Source organism: Taeniopygia guttata, chromosome 1, assembly GCF_048771995.1.
Source record: "Taeniopygia guttata chromosome 1, bTaeGut7.mat, whole genome shotgun sequence".
Taxonomy (NCBI): Eukaryota; Metazoa; Chordata; class Aves; order Passeriformes; family Estrildidae; genus Taeniopygia; species Taeniopygia guttata.
The window spans coordinates 89,315,585-89,335,340 of NC_133024.1; the positions used below are offsets into that span (position 1 = coordinate 89,315,585).

The window sequence follows — 19,756 nt, forward strand, 5'->3', positions numbered from 1 at the left end:
CCCGGATAGGCAGAAAATTAAGTATCAGGAGCTGCAGAGGAAGAAAACTAAACCAGAATGTTCTGTGTATTTGGGTGGCTTAAAAATATATATCTGTATTAATATAGCCAGTACATGTAATTGGTATTTAGATTATGGCATGATTATTGCTTTGCAGACAGGGGACTCTGTTATCACTCAGTCATCAATGAAGTAGCTGCATTCTGTGCTCATCTCATCTCTGAAGCTTATAGAAGAGCTAGTTATTATCTTCAAGTGAGTTATTAATGAGGGGAAAAATCATCCCCAATTACTGTGAAGCAAAATATTTCAACATTTACATATCTCAGACTTTAATTTTGATCTAATCCTTCATGAGTTCTTAAGCTCAGACAGTATTTACTTTCCCAAACCTTCTCACACTGGCTTATCAAGAGGAACTTACACCTGTCCAAGTGCTGGCTTCCCTAAGAGTATGCTCCAGGGTCACAGAAGTGCTGCCCATCTCATCCTTGTGCTGCTAGAGACTGATATCCTCTGAGATTCCTTCATGCTACACCCAAGGAACAGAGCCCCCACTGTCAGCTGTGCCAGAGAAAAAAATCTGAGTTGTCTTACACTGTCTATGTTCCCAGTCAGGTTTTTTTCTTAACTAGAAACAGCCTGGAATTTATTTGTAAGGGCTAATTTTGTTCTTTTACTTTCCTTTGAATCCTTTTGAGATTAATGGTTTGGAAGTTTTGACTCTGAACGTCCTAGAAAACCTGGGCAACGTAAAGGTGGTGATTGAAATTCATATAAACATGTGGGCAGTAACCAGGAGATGGGAGAAGTGCTGTCCACACTGTGAATCCATCTATCAACACAGATGTGAAGGTCTGACCTTGGCAGATTCAGGGGGTAGGGATGTCAAACACAGTTTGCAATCAATTGGAAATGTAGCTACTAGACAAAGAAAACTCAATAATTACACAGCTGTTTCAGTAGATTACAGATTTCCTAGAAAACAATAAAACAACCATCTGTGAATGGAAAAAAAAAAAGTAAACTGTTTTTATTTAATTCAAAAACATTTCTGAAAGTCATCAGATATCTCCCCTGCAAACTTCTTATCTCTTCAAAAGCGACACAGTCTGTAACCAATCAGTGTAGATTTCTCTGCAGTATTTATGTCCATTAATGCTTCATTGATTTACAGTGAAACTGCTGAAGGACTGTCTTCAACAGACATATAAATATTAATTTCTGGTGAAGGATGGTTGCTATTACACTAAATATTAAATGAATTCATAATACTTGGACATTTGCAATAAATCACTGCTGGGACTGCTCCCAAAGAAATGAAGAGCTTTGTAACACTCAAATCATGAACCAATTCCCACAGCACAAGGAGGAGTTTCAACTTCATCCCATTTTACAGACAGAGGGAGGCACAAAGTGGTTTAGGTTGAACTGCTGATCGCAGAAGATTCAAACCAAATCTGTTTCTCATGGACGACATCACAGTAGATTACCAGTTCCTGACAGTGCTTCTTCTGCTTGAAATGCTGTGAGCAGCATCAGCAGAGGATCTGGCCATGTGATACCAGAAGGCTGAGAGCCAGGCTCAAAGGGAGAAAGAGCTGGACATATTGTCTAATCTCCACACACACAAAGTGGTTGGTGTCAGGTCACCTCTAAGAATCTTGCCCAAGGCCACTACTTGAAGGATGGTACTGCTCAGGTTTTGACTAGGCTTAGCAATTGAATTAAGTTATCTTCTCTCTTCCAAGACCACAGATCTTAGTTTCAAAAGTTTAGTAAAATGCTCAGCAGGGGCTAAAAATCAATTCTTTATTTTTCCTTTATTAAAGTAGAACAAAGGATAGATCAGCAAGTTCATGATAGATTTCTGTTTTCTAAGGGATAGTAGCTTAAGAGTAGAAATTTATGCCAGGGCTAACCCTATAGAGTGGAAGCCGTTCTTGAAAACAAAACTGAATGACTGTCAGACTCATCTGCTTTTTAATGTGTAGATGGGTGTGAGTATATGCACCTCCTTCATTCCAAATATTTTTGCTTCTGTGCCTCAAATGGTCTAAGTTGCGCAAGGTTTTTCTAATGGAATTTTGCCAAGGTATTTAAATTAGAAGCAAACATTAGAAACACTGCTACCACATAGGAATATTAATTGTTCGTTATACTGGGCTTTAGTTCACATAGTTACTTTGCATTTGCAAGACTGCCAATTAAAGAGCCTCAAAGTGCTCACTGCTGCACAATAGCCGTTTCTCCAGAGCCCCACAATGGCTATTGTATTCTGTCACTGACCTTTGGGCACCTTCAAATGCATATTGACACAGGATGCTGGGATCATTAGAGCTATTGTTTCAGTGTGCCACAGGGAAAGAAGAGTTTTGCAATTTCACTAAGAGCTTTAAAATTTTATATAATGATGACAGCAACAATATTTCTTAATCAGACAGCAAGAGAAAAACTGAAGCATTTTTTCTGGTGTTTCAGGTGAATTCCAGAATGCACACTTTCCATACAGTTCCTTCCCATCAGGAAAGAAAATATATTAATCAGGGGCATTTGGTCTGCTTTTCTGTTGTTTCCAGGGGAATTGATTTAATTTTTTTGACCTGGTGGTGCCATATGGCCAGCCTCCCTTAGCTTCCATGGATTCTGCTTGGGTGAACATCTTGACAGGATGGACCCTTTCATCCTGTAAGTGCAAAACATTTTTTTAAAACGTGACCAGTGGTATGCAGGAGACCAGGATCTGGATGCACAGATCACCCTAGGACAACAGTTCAGACTCTGCTCTTCAAAAATCAGTGCACTTTGGCTCTGTGACAACTGTGCCTCGGTTTAAGTCTTCTGTGTCTTGACATCTAAGGAATTTCTGTTTTCTTACCAGTCCACGACAATTAAAGTGTGCAAACAGGAACTTTGGAAGCAGAGATACCAGGTACTCAAGTACATTTACTGTAGTAAATCCAAGCATCTTCTAAAATCTTATATTTATTTTATTGTAGCCTTTCTATTCTTTAAAGCTGCTTTGAGAAATTACTTCAGCAGTCAGAACATAAAAGAGCATCACTTTAAACCTTGCATGGGACATTTTGTCTACAGAGAATAAATAAATTATTGGCTTGTACTTCCAAGAAGTGTTCCTACTTGAATATATAGAGAGAATTTCTGTTCTATAAGTCTTGCTATTTCTGAGTTTGATTTTATCCCCTGGGATCCTATTATTGAACAAATTATCAAGTACAGCTAAACCTCACACCCCTAAGCCTCTGAAGATAGTTTGGGTAATGGCTTGCACTTCTGACAAAAGAGGAAGAAATCTAATAGACCTTTGCAAAACTTCTTGTGTTATTTTTTAATAATGAAAAAATTTACTGCACAGCATTGCTGGTTGCAACTCTATAACCTAGCACTGTGAAGCATATACCAGAGAATGGCTGGTTTCTACATATAAACCTCTAGCCAAAAAACTTTCAAGATGAAGGACATAGTATTTGGTGTTTCTGTGTGCTTGCTCACACTGTTATAAAATCCAAAAGGTCAGATGTATTTCCTCAGGAACACAGACTAAACTTTTTTCTTCCCATTAATTGAAAGGGTGCTATTATCAACCTTTCATTTCTCTGTGTCAGAAACCCTTGTAGAACTTTGAAACCTCCCATGCACTGCGTTGCCAATTGTGAATTTTGTGGTGTATCTTTGAACATCAAGGTGATACCTTGACCTTAACCCATGAGGGGAAATGACCCCCTTCTGGGAGGGAGACACGAATAGTTATTGCTGTGTGATGCAGGATGTGAAAGGGAGTGTGTTCTGGAAAAAGCTGTCTCATGCCTCCATTCTCCCTACTGCAAATCTGCATCAGGTAGTAAAAGAGGCAGTAATGATGAATGCTTCTCTTGTAATGGGCTGGGATCTGAAATCTCTCCTCAGCCCATTGTGCTTCCCAGCAGAGGTTTTTAGCCATGGGTGCTGATTTCTTACTTCTGGGATATATCGCTGTTGAGGGACAGGATTCTCCTTGAAGAGAGAGAGAAGCACTCTGCTTGCTGTCTTCTCTGCATGGAAAGTTCATATCTTTGCTGTACCAGTGTAGCTGCACTCTTTCTTTGAAAAGGCACATGATCACTGCCTGGATAGATTTGAAAATGGGGATATCTTTGCGGTATGTTTGGTCCTTACTCTACTGAATAAGTTGAAGCCCTTTTCAATGGGGAGGGATTTTCATAGGATCTTTATTATAGGAAGTTTAAGTTCTACCTGGATCCACCTCTGTGGCAGTTTTGAGAGGTTTCCTGCTTCACACATTGGGGTTTTCCAAAACAAAAGCAAAGGGACTTTGTATGTCTGCTCACTGCCTATGTTTTGTTTGGTTCCTATGCAGAAGGAGAAGAAGAGCGGGCTGTTGAAACTTCTAGCAGGAGCATCAACAAAAAAGAAGTCACGCTCCCCACCATCTGTGTCCCCCACGCACGACCCCCAGACAGCCATTGAAGGAGTTCTGCAAGGGGCAGTGGGGCCTGAGCTGTCCTCCCTCTCCAGTCACGGCAGAGCCGGCTCATGCCCCATCGAGAGTGAAATGCAAGGAGCCATGGGGCTGGAGCCTCTGCACAGGAAAACGGGCTCCTTGGATTTGAATTTTTCCATCCCTTCACCTGCCAGGCCACCCCTCTCTTCCATGGCAGCTATTCGGCCAGAGCCCAAGCCTTTGCCCCGGGAAAGGTAAGCTGTGTTTCTCCTGAGATTGCCTGCATCCACAGGGAGCAATTGGAGGAGAGACGATATTTTAGCTTGTTCAAGATGGTGTTCTGTGGATTGACTGTACATGGCTCAGCTGTCTTTTAGGAAGACAGGGCTTACATGCATCTGCCCATTGAAAATCATTTGGTACACTGTGTAGGTTTAAAGTGTTTAAGAGCACCTGTCCATGACACTCCACAGCTCTAGTCTAAATATGGAGAACAGCAGTGCTTTCTCAGCCCAAAACGTGTAAATGCTATTGGCAAATGCCACATTTTAAATTAGATTCCAGTATTTTAACTTAAGTAATAAGTTAAAGGAATTGGCATATTATGTCCCATCTGGACATGTCCTGTTCTGCAATACCAAAGACTATTGCAAATTCTTCTTGTTTAGAATACAAATAGATACGGTGATCTTCAGTGATCTATTACCAAAAATGTAGCTTGTTTCTAGAGAGGGGTGTACCAGTGATTCTGGAGTTCATTTCAACAGCCTGCTCTCCACCTTGGTACCCTTGGTACCTCAGAGTAACTGACTTCACAAACCTGGAAAAAGAAGAATAGGAATACCAAAATACAAAAGCAGGTGGAGAGAGCGATAACTGACCAGAAAAGAGCTGGGGGTTGCAGAAAAGTGATAGGTCTCCATGTGCAGAATCACACTGGTTTCAGGTAGATCTTTTCTATAAGTCTGCAGTTTGAGAACTGGGAAAGGAATAAGTAATACACAGCTACAGTGCTGTTGAAATGCTTTCCTCTCAGAAGGTGATTGAGAAAAACAGGTTTTTTTAAAAAAACATTGAAGAATTTTCAAAAAGTTGTTCAGGGACAAACACTCTTGAATTGGTATTTAAAACAATATTGAATTAACATTAAAATCAGAAGTTGGAAAGAAACTAGTTTTATCTGAGTGTATGAAAAAGGCTGAAGGGAGTGGATTGGGCAAGGCACCTGACCCTGAATCTTGTTGGGATCATGAAGCAGATGTGTAATAAGCGCCATTCCAGGACTGTCCATACCTTACACAGTGTTTTACTGAATGCAGGTTGGAATTCATTTGGGAAGGTGACAATGACACCATAACATACTCAAACTTTTCTAAGGCATCTGGTTTGTTACAATAAAACCCCTTGCTGAGTAAACTGTACATAACCAAACCAGCAAATACTAAATGGACTGAAAACTGGCATCAAATCTAACTCTACATAAGAAATCACTAGAATATGGGGATTTATGAATGCAGTGCAGCCCAACAGGAGTGGGGTCCTGAACCTGAACTGTTTACATAAAACCTTTGCTGTTGCAGAATGAGGACTGAAGTGGGAGGTGGGTGATGGGTAGGGCAAATCTGTTGGTACAGAGCTAAATCAGCTCCTGGTCAGGTGAAAACAGTAACAATATATTTCAGAAGAGACAAATCTGATGCAAAGTGAAGTGGACTCAGAGAAACATCATAAGAAAAATGGAAGACTTAAAACTATACACTTGCAATGAGAGACACAGGGAGCTGTGGCACACCTGGTAGAGGGTGTAGGGATGGCATGGCAACAGTTTGTAAGAGACTGCAGTCAGGACAGACATGGGAATATTTTTACACTCGATTTGGCATTTCTTCTAAGAGAGATGCTTTTGTTCAGGTGCAGCTGTTAGACTTGAAGCAGAAATAAATACAGGCAAATCCTTCAGCATTGTAATGAAGGCAGTGGGAACAGACTATCGAAGTAGTCTCTTGCCCTTAAAATCCATGAAAAAGTAATTTAGTAAAAGGAGTGAAAACCCAATCCCTATTTAGGCACACTTAATTTGGTCTACATCAGTTCAGATTAATGCTGTAGAGAAAAGTTAAATCAATATAAACTAGATTTAGCTCCAGTGTAACTGAATCAGTGGGCTGCTGCACCTTTAGTTAAATGTAACCATGAAGAGAAGCTAGGGAGTACAGCCCTTGATGTCTCCAGAGCTGGATGTTAATGTGCTGCTCTCAAAGCTTTACTACAGAGAACTCCAGACACATTATGTAATATGCCAGGGCTAGTCCCATACCCTACAAATTTCTCAGTCCACTTCAGGGTGGTCCAGGATGTCAACTGATGGCTATTTTAAATGGCAGAATAGAACCAGAGAGACAAAGATTACCTGGATCCTCTTAGCTGTGCTGGAATCAGGAGCAAATAGATTTAGAGTGCTAAAACTGAATAAATACTTCCAGCTGCAGTATATGGCGATAAGGAACTTCCTCTAATTTTACGTATTTTAATTCCGGAGTCTTAAATCTGAAAATAAGCTATAATTGAAGTAAGCATAATTATACACAGCAGGCAAGATTCTTTAATTGATTTATGAATTAACTTCCATATCATTGATGTATCTGCATTCCTTAACTGATCATATGGGTTTTTTCATGTCCATAATGGGAAATATTAATTACCTTCATGCACTAGGAAGGATAATGCTTAGTCCTGGAATAATCTGAGCAGATACATTAAACACTTGTCTGCTAGAAATTCATCCCACATCCATCTGTGCTCATTAAATCATCAAATTTCTCAGAAGTACCAAATTATTTTTTTTTTAACAAATTATGGTTTTCAAACCACTTGTTCTTTTCACATCTGGCAATGGAACAACTTGCATTCAACGTCACTCAGCTCCATATTTTGCTTGTTTGCATTTTGGTGCATTTCATACGCACAGTAGGAGCAATTCTCTGAGAAAGAAAAGGGAGGAGAGGGAAAAAAAGGTTAGATAAACAGATTCAGATGCTGGAAGAAATTTTAAAAAGCTGCAAAGCATTTCAGTACACTTAGCTGTACTTGGCTTTCTATCTCCCAACGCCCATCTGTGCACACAGAAACAGAGCACTGAAAGGTTGGAAGAAGTAGCACATTCCTTAATATTTACAGCATTCAAAAAGAGGCTCATGCAGGCAGCAAAGCACCGCTACTTTTCCTATAGAGGTTGGCTTGCAGCTCCAGCACTCACCACATCCAGGTTACCGATCAAACCCAGTGCACCAAGAGCTGCATTAAAGGGCTCTGATTACTTGCAGCTCACTCACTATTTAAGGGATAAATTGCCTATTCTGCTACCTGACAGTGCAGACCTTTCTGGGAGTTGCACCTAGACAACAGGTAGACAGAAAGGTGAAGCAAGCTTCATCCTCTTGGAGGTGCTGTTAATGTTTATACTCTTAGTGGGGTTTGTTTTGTTTTGTTTTTTTTGGTTTTTTTTACATAGAGAGGAAAAATTACCTTCTTCTTGATATTCCAAAGCCTGGCTATGGATGACTGGAATAGGAAGGAAATTGCTCTTAGCTCTCCTGTCATTTAGCCTTCATATTTTTCTAGTTTGCTAGGATAGTCAGAGCCCATCTCTGCCTTCTGGGTGTAGTTTCCACTACCAGTTTATAAAACCATATTCCTTCAGATGCTCTTTGCCATAAAGCATCCAGCAATTCAAGCAGCAGAGCAGAGAAATTTCCCAGGTGGTGTCCTTGTCACTTCATGTGGCAGTGATTGACTGCCAAGTGAATACCCCATCAGGCTGTGTGTGCCCCACACACTCTTTTCCACCTACTGCTCCATCCAGTTTCTTCTGGTATGATGAACAGGACCAGTACAGGGACACACTGTGGTGAGGCAGGCACTGGGCCAGAGCCTTGCCCACGTCCCACCACGCTGTTGGCTTACAGGAGGGGTGTGCTGTGTGCCTGGCAGCACCAAAACAAAATACTTCCCTTGCCACCCCCTTCAAGAAAATGTGAGTGTACATTAAGCAAAACAGGAGAGTTGAGTGTGCATGTGTGTGTGCGTGAGTCATGTTCCCCTCACTGCCTGGCACTGTTCCCAGAGGCAAACCTGAGTAAAACATGTCACGCGTTGTTGACTCCTTTATAGTAGCTGGCACTAACTCTGCTATGTTATATTGTGATAAAGCAGCTGTGGCCAGACTTATTGTCACGACTGGCATATCTGTACTGTGTTTCTATGGTTTTTGTGCAGCCTTCAACCAAGCTATAACCATAACAGTGCTGTGGAATAAGATGGGAGCAGTAATGTTTGACCTTTAAAATAGATCCCCCCATGTTTCCATGTATCTTTCTACAAATCACTGCCACATTAGAAATTGAGCTCCCAGTTCAAGGAAGCATTCAAGCATGTGCATAACGCCTACTGACTTCAATTTTGCTGTGCTCATATGTCTTCTTTGCCCAAAAGCGAAGCAGAAGAAGGATTCTTTTCATTCCTGGAAAGTGATACTAGAGAAATGACCCAAGGAGTAATTTCTGACTGAACAGTGACATGTATTCACATGGTTAAGTGCTTCTTTGAGTAGGGATACCTGCCTTAAAACTGGGAACCAACCATCAACCATCTCAGAAATTGAATCCTGAGATATTTCCAGCAGAAAGGTAAAAGACCCAACTGAGACTTGTTCTTCTAAGGCTGCTGATTCAGTCACCATGCTATGGAGAAGCAGATTTTGGCTTGTAGTGTGCAGAGGTGTCTGGCAGGTCCCTGCAATTTGCCAGTGAAAGGATGAAAAAACAGAGCTCCACTGGTAAACAAGAGCCATGGTTAACTGGACTAGATGGTCCATTGGCACTGATTATCCATTGCCTCCAAACTGTGTATCCCTAATGCACCTGTTGGAGTCACAGGACTGCAACCTGACCCTAATGCATGACACTTCGAGAAACAGGAACTTGCATTAAGCATCAAAATTCAAGCTCTGTAAATGGGATCAGATTGGAGGTTAGCCCTGCAGACCTAATTTGCCTCATTGCACATTTTCTTAAGATGCTCTAGTTCCATCAGTGTCCTGGATACACATATTTACTCAGTGAGTATTTTGGAGTTTTTTTAGAGTGTCCATGGCTGAGTTCAGCCATTAATTACTGATCAGTTCTGGTCAATACTGTTCAGTGCCTGCCTGCCCACTGACAGAGGGGCTGTGTGAGTCATTCAGACCAGACAGGACTCCTACACAGCCAGTGTGTGCGTGAGATGAGTCTCTCTCTGTGGAAAGTGTGGCACGAGGCTTTACAGCTGAAGGAGTCAGAGAAGCCACTTTCCCCACATCTGCACTACTCAGTGCATTTCATCATGGTCACTTGCTAGAGATATTCCAACCTCTGCAAAAGGTTGGGTGGTTCCCATGTTAGAGCCTTGACTCACATCCAGAGCAGCATCTTGTGCACTAAATGAGGCAGGCATTATGCAGGGAAAATAGTATTATAGCAATCATATAATGAAAGATTGTATTGCAAGACAGCAGAAGTAAAGTCATGGACAATTTTATTTGCCTTTTTCTTCATCTCAGATGCATGGGTGTGAAATACTTGTGTCTGTTAAGGTTGTAGATCTCTTTATGTATGTACACATGATATTTTTAATCATTTTACTTCTTAAAAAGAAACGAGACCAGAACTTCCATCATGTGACATCTGTTTGAGGTTAGGAGTCTTTCTTGCACCTTCCAGATTTCAGTAGGAGAAGCAAAGGGAGGGCTGGGTGGGAGAGGTGTTTCTTTTGGCTGTGAAAACAAGTGCTATGAAGACAGGGGACAGGGAGATTGCAAGGTCTTTGCTGACAGCAGAGGATGGACCTATTCCCAGCTCAGTGAGATAATTGCTGCCAGGGTGCCCATCTCACCCTCAGCCCCTGTGCCAGCCTCTACTGATGCAGTCTCCTACTTCTTGGGATGCCATGTCCCTGCCCCAGGCTCCCTTCCACCAAGGCTTTTTGCTCTCCCAGACTCAGCTCAGCAGAGCTTTCCCCCTCAGCAGCCATACCCACACCTTCTATCAGGGCTTCCCATTTTAATCACAGTCACATTTCTTCCTCTGCTCCCAGTTTTTCTCCCATCAGCTTCCCTCTTCCTCCACCTTGTCCCTTACTTTACCCCACTCTCCAGCTCCCTGGGGTTTCCCTGCCCAGGAAAAACCCATTCCCTGTCCTTGCTGATACTACTTGCAGCCTCTCCTCATGTATTATCTCTTGTGCACCAAGGACCCTTCCCAGGCCACTGCCCATCGTGGGCAGTAGCCTCCAGGGATGAAGTGCCCAACCCAAGGATGCCACAGCAGCCAGCAGTGGGGGTGTCCAACATAAAGTCTGTCCTCTAAGAGAAAAATACAAGAGGGGCCCAGTACTAAGAAAGAAAGAGATATGCAGCCTCTGAGGTCCCACATAGCTAGGACAGCTTGGAGCATGAATCAGCAGAGATTTTACTTTCAGTGCTCATACAAGCCTAAACATGTGCCATTTTGGGGTGGTTTGAATGTTTTTAAACCTGGCTGTGAGTGGATGATTTTCTGAAGGAACACCATTCCTTACAGAGCAGTGGGACCACAGGACAGACAGGTCTTTGCTCCCAAATATAGGACCTGAGAGCAGTTTGTGGAAGTGCTCATATAGGTCCTGCTGGTGCTGCAAAACCCCTCATGTTATTCTTGAAAGTGATAAGGCCATTGGGCTGTATGTTGGACCCTCAGCCTGATACAGCCAACTGCTGTGGAGAATTTGGGCCAAAATTATTAACATTTGTCAGAATTGTAACTATGTAAGACAGATTTACACAATTTACAACAGAAAATACCAAATATTGTTAAAGTTGGTCAGAAGCCACACTTGTCATCATAATTGTTGCCCAGATAATTAGCATTTTTGAAAGTTGGTAATTTAGAGGTGGAATGTGACACAGACAAAATTGAGAAGACCGAGATCCATCTAAAATGCCAAGCGACAGTTTGGTATAGGAAAACCTACAATTTTATAGCATCTTCTCAAAAAAGGAACAAAAGGGGAAATTAAAAGTGGAGATATAAATAGAAGTATCCCGGACTGCCTTTTTGGGAGTGAGGGAGCATGTCTGGGAGAAGAGACCTTTTCTGCCAAAGAAATACGGCTAATAGCTGTCCTTACGGTTCCGTTCCAGAGGATAAGCGAGGCTGAGGTGCCACCTGGAGGTGCGGAGGGGCGGCACAGCTCCCTGTGCCAGCGCAGTGCCGGGATGCTGCCCTGCAGCCCCACCGGGCTGCCCCTCCCTGCTTCAAACCTCGCGTGGGAAAAGGCCTCGCGTTTTTTTTCATCTCTCACAGAGGAGTTCTTAACTGATTTGCAAGGTCTTTCCTAGCTAGTATTTTGTTCTTCTATCAAAAACCTCTTCGGTACTATCTTGTGAGGTAGTAATTAACTGTAGTTAATTAAATTTAAACCATAGGGTTAAATTTAGGGTTTCCCAAATGAGGGAAAATGCCTCATTTTATAATGCAATGACTGAGATTTATTTCTCTAAATTGCTAAGGAGATGCTGTGTAGAACTCCTTTTATGACAGTGGGTGCATTCCTGTCGAGTGTGGTCACCTGCCTCCTCATGTGAACCATTTAGGGACTAGCAGCTCATCACTCTGAGGACGTAGTTTTGCTTTAAAAGGATATCTCTGTGCTTTTGGTATAACATGAGGTGCTGGCAGTCCCAGCTGGGTCTTCAGAGTGACCCTGCCCAAGACACCACCTTTTTCTGAGTTTCTGTTTCCCAAGTTGCCAGAACTGTCTGTGAGTACCTCTACAGGACTCAGCTAATGTTGAGGTCCAACCTTTTTTTATTTCTCAAGGCCTCTTGATTTCCTGCTGCAGAGCTCCAATGTGTTGTGATTGTGCATAAGAGTAGTGAGACCTGAAACTTGGCATCATCTTAGCTGAAATTGTTCCACTCTGATAATTTAATTAATCAACACTGCAGCAGAGTGTTTGAAATAATGTGTGCATTCATTTGCATAATGAGTGTAATTGGCAAAGCTTCATATTATAAGTGTAACAGTTCCACAGATGATAGCTTGATAGACCATTTTCCTGCACACGTTTCAACCCCTGTTATTTGCTTTTCCACAGAGGAAGGAAGTGACAACTAGATTTATTAACCAAGGTACAGAGAGTATCAGCAAATTTTTGATGGCACTTGAACACATATATTTTCCATGACCATGTTGCTCTGTCAAGATAAAAAAGCCATAGTCAGGTATTAGAACAGAACCCCTGCTTCAAATGGAGTTTAATGCTTTTCCAAGCAATGGGTTGTTTGGCTGTGGAGATGTCCAGACATAGAGTCAAAGCTGATATTTCCAGTGTCATGCCAAAGTGGAGTGCCTAGTTTCAGAGCTGAAGTCACTAGGCACCTAAGCAAAATCTGCAAAAAAAGTGGGTGACTGCCACTGGAGATCCCCTGGCTTTAGTACTGTGTCACTGGGCATGGCCTCAGGACATGGTCCACAGCCTTCAAGGCATGTTAAAGTCCCCAGGGACAGGATATTATCTTAGATAAGTACTCACCTTGTTACAAACAGGACGCAGGCATTGGTGGCCAGGCAGCAGTTGTGAATATATTCTCAGGAGATGGGCTTTAGGTAATCAATTGGCAACTTTTAACTGTCTTACTATATTCATTACTTTGCAATTAGTAAGACAGTTATTGACTGTTAACCAAATGCCAGATGACTGCAGAAGTGCTGAAGGAAAAAACAACCGTGCAGTAGAAATAAATTCCCTGCTCTGCACACAAGCGCGTTGATATAAAATGGCCCGGTCTGTGCTCTCAGCAGGACGCCTGCTGATCAGCTCTGAGTGCAGAATAGCTGTATCAGGCTCAGACACATCATTACTTCATTGAAATGAAGTGACACTTGACAACTAAGTTCCCAGAGAGCCCTGGGAATGGTTCAGGACTGGGGCTCCCTGTTGGTTTGGAGAGTGCTTTGAAAGTCACTTGATACCTCTCAATTTTAGCTTCCCTTCCAGGTTTGAGGGACTCAAAGTACATTCTCAAGACACATTATAAGAAGAAAAATGTGAACTGCTTTAGCTAACATCTGCTGGTGTCACAGGCAGTGGGAGCATTGCAAACCCCATTTTTCCTCATCAGTGGGCAAGGGAAGAGTGTGTATCATATATCTGGACCTCTGTAAGGTCTTTGACATGGTCCCTCACAACATCTCTCTTTAAACTGGAGAGGGATGGATTTCATGGGTGGACTGTTTGGTGGATCAGGAGTTGGTTGGACGGTCACATCCAGACGGTAGTGGTCAATGGCTCAATGTCCTATTGGACACTGGTGACAAGTGGTATCCCACTGGGACCAGTGCTGTTCAATATCTTCATCAATAACATGGATGGTGGGATTGAGGGCGCCCTCAGGAAGTTTGCAGATGACACCAAGCTGATTTATGCAGTTTACATATGGGCTCTGAGCAACCTGCTTGAGTTGAAAATGTCCCTGCTTCTGGCAGAGGGGTGAAACTAGATGACCTTTAAAGTCCCTTCCAGCCCAAACTGTTCTATCACTCTATGATGCTATGAGGAGTTTTGGATGGAGCAAATGCAGAGCTGAATAAGACATGTTACAGCAGAGATGTAGCACTAAGATAAAGCAGCCAAGTCCTGGCACAGGCCAAGCACACAGATGGGAGCAAAGATAACATGAATGGTCCATCCATTAGACAACACGTTTTTCCTTTCATAGACTGGCTCCAGAGTACATCCTGGTCAATTGTCCAGCCATGCTGGCCAGAAATTTCCATCTTACTCAGTTTTAGTAGAAAATGTAGCTGCATTGTGGAGCTACATTTTCATACAACTAGTGTGTGAAAATGTAACTTATTGATATTTCCAAAAGTTTTTTTTTCCCAAGATCTCTGGTATTGGTGCCCAGCTGCTCCCATCAAGTGCAGATTTACCAAGTCTTGGCACATTTTTCTCTCCAAAGGTACCGCGTTGTGGTCCCATACCCACCGCAGAGCGAGGCAGAGATCGAACTGAAGGAAGGTGACATTGTGTTTGTGCACAAGAAACGGGAGGACGGCTGGTACAAAGGGACGTTGCAGAGGAACGGCAGGACGGGCCTCTTCCCCGGGAGCTTTGTCGAAAGCTTCTGAGGACGAATCGCCGCTCTCTCAACTGAGGAGCTTTCAGGGGAAACTGCATAGCACAAGAAGAGACAGCAAAGAGAAACTGGACTGATAACCACTGCCATTTTTATTTCCAAAGACTTCCCCCAGGCCCTTCAGTCTTCAGCTCTGGAGACACAGTGTCCTGCTGTGCTCCTGAGACCACGTGCGGTGCATACAGTGGTATGTTGAAGTAGTGCCTTCCACCTGGAATCACAGACTGAAAGGACGCCCATCTGGACTGTAGTAACCTAAACTCTGGCTGTTAACCTTTTGTGTAAATTATAGAGAAGATATCTTTAAAAAAAAATTAAGAGGAAAGCTGTTATATTGCTGTAACTTATTTGTCAGAGCTGCAGTGTTCTTATTACTGGCCTATGCAAGATGGATTTGAGAGTTCAAGGAGGTGTGCTAGGAAGCTCTTAAACTGGGATTTTGTTTTTACCAAGGGAAGAAGAGAGGAGGGTGGAGAAAACCCCAGGTAAAGATCAGTGCATCATTGTGCAAGTAAGAATGAGGAGTCAAAATGTTAATGTCATGCTTTCTATATACCTCAAAGATATGCTGCGCAGGTTTGTTGGTGCGTGTCGGTGTTCAGTACTCAGAGTGCCACAGCACCCCGTGTCCTGGCACTGCTGCCAGGGAGGTCCTGGAGGAAGCACGGCTCCACCATTAAACTGTGGTTATTTGAGCAGAATCCCTTTTGCCTGTCTTCTGCCCGTATTATATGCAGCATGGATTTTTGTCCTTTGATATCACTTTCCATTGCTTTTTTGTACGACGTACCTTTTTACTGTAAGAATTGCTCTACTTTATATATATTCCTACTAGATCAGACATTTCCTCTTTTTCATACATCTGGTGCTATTTTTTTTAATTGTTAGAGATTTGGTTAAACAGAGAGGCTGCAAAAATATTTGCATTCAACATATGAAATTAGAAACATACCTGAAGATTGAGATCAGACTGTTCTTGCATCATAGAGGAAAAGAGAAAAAGCTGCATGGTCACCGATAAATACACCTGGGGGGGGCTGCCTGTGGAACACACACATGCTTGCTCTCTCCTACATATTTAGAGTGGCTGAAGACCCATGCTGAAGCACAGCGTTCTGTCTGGAGAGTGATAATGACTCCAGAATTGGAATTAATTCCCAGAGGAGTCATTTAAATTGACTTTTTCATGGCAATAAGAAGAACACTGCAGGTTCTAGCACACGCAGGGACCGTGGAGTTTTCCTCTGTCGTTGCATGACGGAGACAAGAGCTGATCTGCGACAGCAGTAATTAGTGTTATGGAAATGTGATTTCTTACTGTAGAAATGTACAGTTCTGGAGACTGTTGGATTTCTTAACGTCGTCAAGCTACAATACAAACTGTATCAGGCAATATAAGCTTCCATCTACCAGGGACTTAAAGGTGCAATAAATGTGACTTTAGCCAGTAATTTGTATGAAAAAGAATGAGAAAAAAAGTCATAATGCAACTGTTGAGAGTATTTAAAAAGACATCGGTTCTTGAGGAGTGAATTGTGTTGAAAGGCCTTTCATAGCTGTATCCATACCTTGCCTCTGACAGCAGCTGGCTGTTTGCCAAAGCCCACATGTGGTGGGTGTTTAGAAGTTTGTCAGAGGCACTGGAACCTGGAGATGATCTTATTAAAACAAAGAGGCCTGGTGGGTGAACATCATCACTGCGTTGCCAGTATTTCATATGCGAAGGTGTAAGTTTTGTTTTCATTCAAGCCGTGTGTACTAGTACATATCAAAACCCATGTAAGTGAGCGTTCATGTTTAAGTTCAGCTCTGTGATTTTGTTCTCTGTAAAATAAGTTCTTCTTGCTGTCACATGTTAACAAACAAATTCCAGAAACACAGTTCATGGCCAAGTATAGCACCTTCAAACCAGGAGGCGTCACTTTCAGGGTGTTTCTTTTTATACTTGATGTTGCCGCATTTGTTGATATTCCAGATTGTAATGAGTCAGTCACTAAAAATTTAGTTACTGTCAAGGGGAAATTGCCTTTTTATAACCAATAAGAGACTGAAGAAACGTCTTCTGGAAAGACTTGCTTGAGATTAGAGCCATATCTGTTCCACTTATTTGGTCCAGGTCAGAACTGGTGTCACTGCACCTCAAACAGTAACTGCACAGTTGGGCAGTCAGCAATGCCAAAATGTGTGTTATTGATTCCAATAAAAATTCTGGGTTAGATCTGTCAGAGATGAGATTTTTTTTCTGATGACTTACAATGGTTAAAACGCTCTTAAAATTATGTTTCATGGTGTATTTACTACACTCAGAAAGACAAAACAGGATGTCAATTTGCATGCTGCCTATTCTGTTTAGCCAGATCTAAAATGGTTCCAGATTTCCACCATTTTATGGTTAACTCTAAGAGGACAAAAGTTGGTGTGTGAGAGGATCAAGGAAAACGTGCAGATGTCATATCATATCATTAAATCAGTGCTTTAAAATAGATTTTGCAAGGAGGATGATGGTTTTTTGAATGGTCAACAACCCTTCCAGTCATATTTTTCTTCTAGTAAAAATATTGGGGGAGAAGGGGGAGGAGGTGTTCTATTTTGATAGCAGCTGTTTCTGGGCCTGCTTTATTGCTTATCGCAGTTTGGGTTACTGAGTAATCTTCTTGGACAAATCACTTCCATGCCAGGAGCACAAGTATTAAGGTGAACTTAATACAGCCCAGTGATACAAAAACATGACCCAGTGCCATTCAGAAAGTCCTAGACTGAGAGAGGTTTGACTAGTACTGTGGTCTAGTTTTTACCTGTCATGCCAGGAAAAGAGGGAGGAGCGGGCATCTCCATCTCCTGCAACAGGGCAGGGAAAAGATTCCTTCTGGTGGCCTCAGTTTGTAAATGCCAGGTTTGTTCTTCTAGAAATGGGTTCAAGTAATTGAACAGTTCCTTTGAACTTTGCACAGCTCAGAAAATGTTTTTGTTATACATGAATGTTAATGTGGTTTAGGAAATGTTGGCAGATATGAGTACAAATGAACTACAATGACTGTGTTTCTGATTCTTTAAATAAAATAAGTATTAAGGCAACTTGACTGAGGTTTCTCTCTCTGTTAGACAACAAGGTGAACAAGCAGTGTAGACAGCTCTGAGGTTTGCAAAGAAAATAGGGAAGACTGGTCTGCAAACCCTGTAGTAATTCCCATATAAATAAAAACCTGTTAGGGCTAGGAGGGGATGTGGAAGCAAAAAACTGGCAAGGAAAAGAGCAGCCTCTAGTAGTGTTAATGGGCCTCAGGGGTGCTCTGAGGTTACCTGGTGGATTGAGCAGGTTTGTAGGCAGAGGAAAACCCCTTTCCTCATGGGGTAGGCTTGGGTGTGGTGTCAGCAGGGCCCATGTGTGCTCTCGGCAACACACAGCCAAGGAACTGCAAGAGAGGGAAGGAACAGGTTGTACCCTGGGCAGCTGAATGCCCTTTAACTCAGGTGAGGGGGGTAAGCCGGGGTTTGGACAAGGCCTGAGATTCCCATTCAGCAGCATAGTACAGAGGATCTGAAGAGGGAACATGAGTCCATGAGTGGATCTGGATGTGTTTGTTTGCCTTGATTTAGCTGAGACACACCTCCGGAAAAGGCACCCACAGGTGGTGATTCTTTGCACAGTTAGGGAGCACATAGGGCAGGGATAAGTGAGGCACAGCTAACTCACCAGGTCATCTCCGTGGGAGGTGACACGAGTCTCTTTTTTGCCCCAGCTAAATCCTGAGTCAAAATTCTGAAATGTGGGAACCACTAGAATTTAAATGTGGGCAGGCAACACCTCTCCCTCTGCTAAGCCTTGCTGGCTGTCTGACAAGCAGCATGGTGCAAAACGCTGCATGAGGAGCCTGCCAGCTACTTCCGAGCTGGTCTGGCGTGCCAGTCCCCTCCACACTTTGCCAGGTCCTGCTCCTCTGGCATTTCTCTGTGCCCTGCTGCCAACACATACCACATACCTCACACTGCCTTCGTACTGCGTGTCACCCTGTGCTTCTGCTCCAGTGCCTGATAGAAATTTAGGCCACATTTCGAAAGAAAAATAATCATTTTAAAATTGCTACACAGTTTGACTGTTTCTAAATGCTCATGGAGAGCAGAACCACCTGGACAACATCTGCAGGGCTTTCCTGCAGCCAAAAGCTCTTCCTGACATCAGCAGCTCCTTATACATGGTGAACCTGGCAGCTACATGGGTTGGTTAGTTGGTGCCAAACCAAATAAATGAGCTGTACTGGAAGGAAAGCCAAGAGGTGCTACAGTCTGGAGAAGGCCCTGTCCTCATGCTCCAGCCTTTCATGTAGCAAAAATAGCTTTCCTAGTGGTCACAGATGTATTTCCAGTCACTGGGGCATGGGTGTCTATTCTCCCTTCAGAAAGCCACTTGATTTTTCACAGCCACCAAGCAGCACCACCTGCCCCACGGTGCCACAAAGGGGCCAGGAGCCAGAACACCGAAGAGCTTGTACCAAAGTGGTCCCCTTGCAGCACGTGCCTGACAGCCTGTGTGAGTCCCCCATGTTTACAGTACATCTCAGTTGCAGGTGAGCCCACCTCTACTTGGGTCTCTTCTTTGCTCCCTATGGAGACCCCAGCAGCCCCAGGCAAGGACAGCCAACATCCTGCTGACTTGGCCAGGGAATCACTGAAAGCTGTTTCCAGCACAAATGGCTCTTTTGCACCAGCCAAGATGCAATGCAGTGTTATTGCAAAGGTGACAGGAGTAGCCTTGCGTACAGGATTCTGAGCTTGTGACCTCCTGTGTGACACACGTGTGTGCGCAGAAAAGCCCATGAGCAAGGAGTGCTGCCAGGGTGTGGGGCTGCACCAGTGCTCCCTGCCCACCCCTCTGGGAAAGGGCACTGGAAAGGAGAGGATTGGCTTCTTAGTTAAGGTCCTTGGGGGAAATGCCTGGCTGGGGGAAACCTCGGCTTGGTCAATGCCATCGGTGCTGCGCTCCAGCCAACGACAGGGGCGAGCCATGGGGGAGCTGCCTTTGGAGGAGGGGTTGCTGTCATGCATGGAATCCTCATGGGGAACACAGGAGTGATGGGGGCACA

General features: G+C 43.2%; 1 protein-coding gene across 1 annotated transcript in view; it reads left to right on the plus strand.

Moving 5' to 3' along the window:
* The window catches only part of SH3RF3 (SH3 domain containing ring finger 3), a 246,794-nt gene extending 229,044 nt beyond the window's left edge, over nucleotides 1–17,750 (plus strand). Inside the window, exons 9-10 of the mRNA XM_030279354.4 lie at nucleotides 4,379–4,716; nucleotides 14,499–17,750. Of these exons, the coding sequence (XP_030135214.4) occupies nucleotides 4,379–4,716; nucleotides 14,499–14,667 (507 nt within the window). The 3' untranslated portion in view covers nucleotides 14,668–17,750. The remainder of the gene's footprint in view (nucleotides 1–4,378; nucleotides 4,717–14,498) is intronic.
* The last annotated feature ends 2,006 nt before the right edge of the window (nucleotides 17,751–19,756 follow it).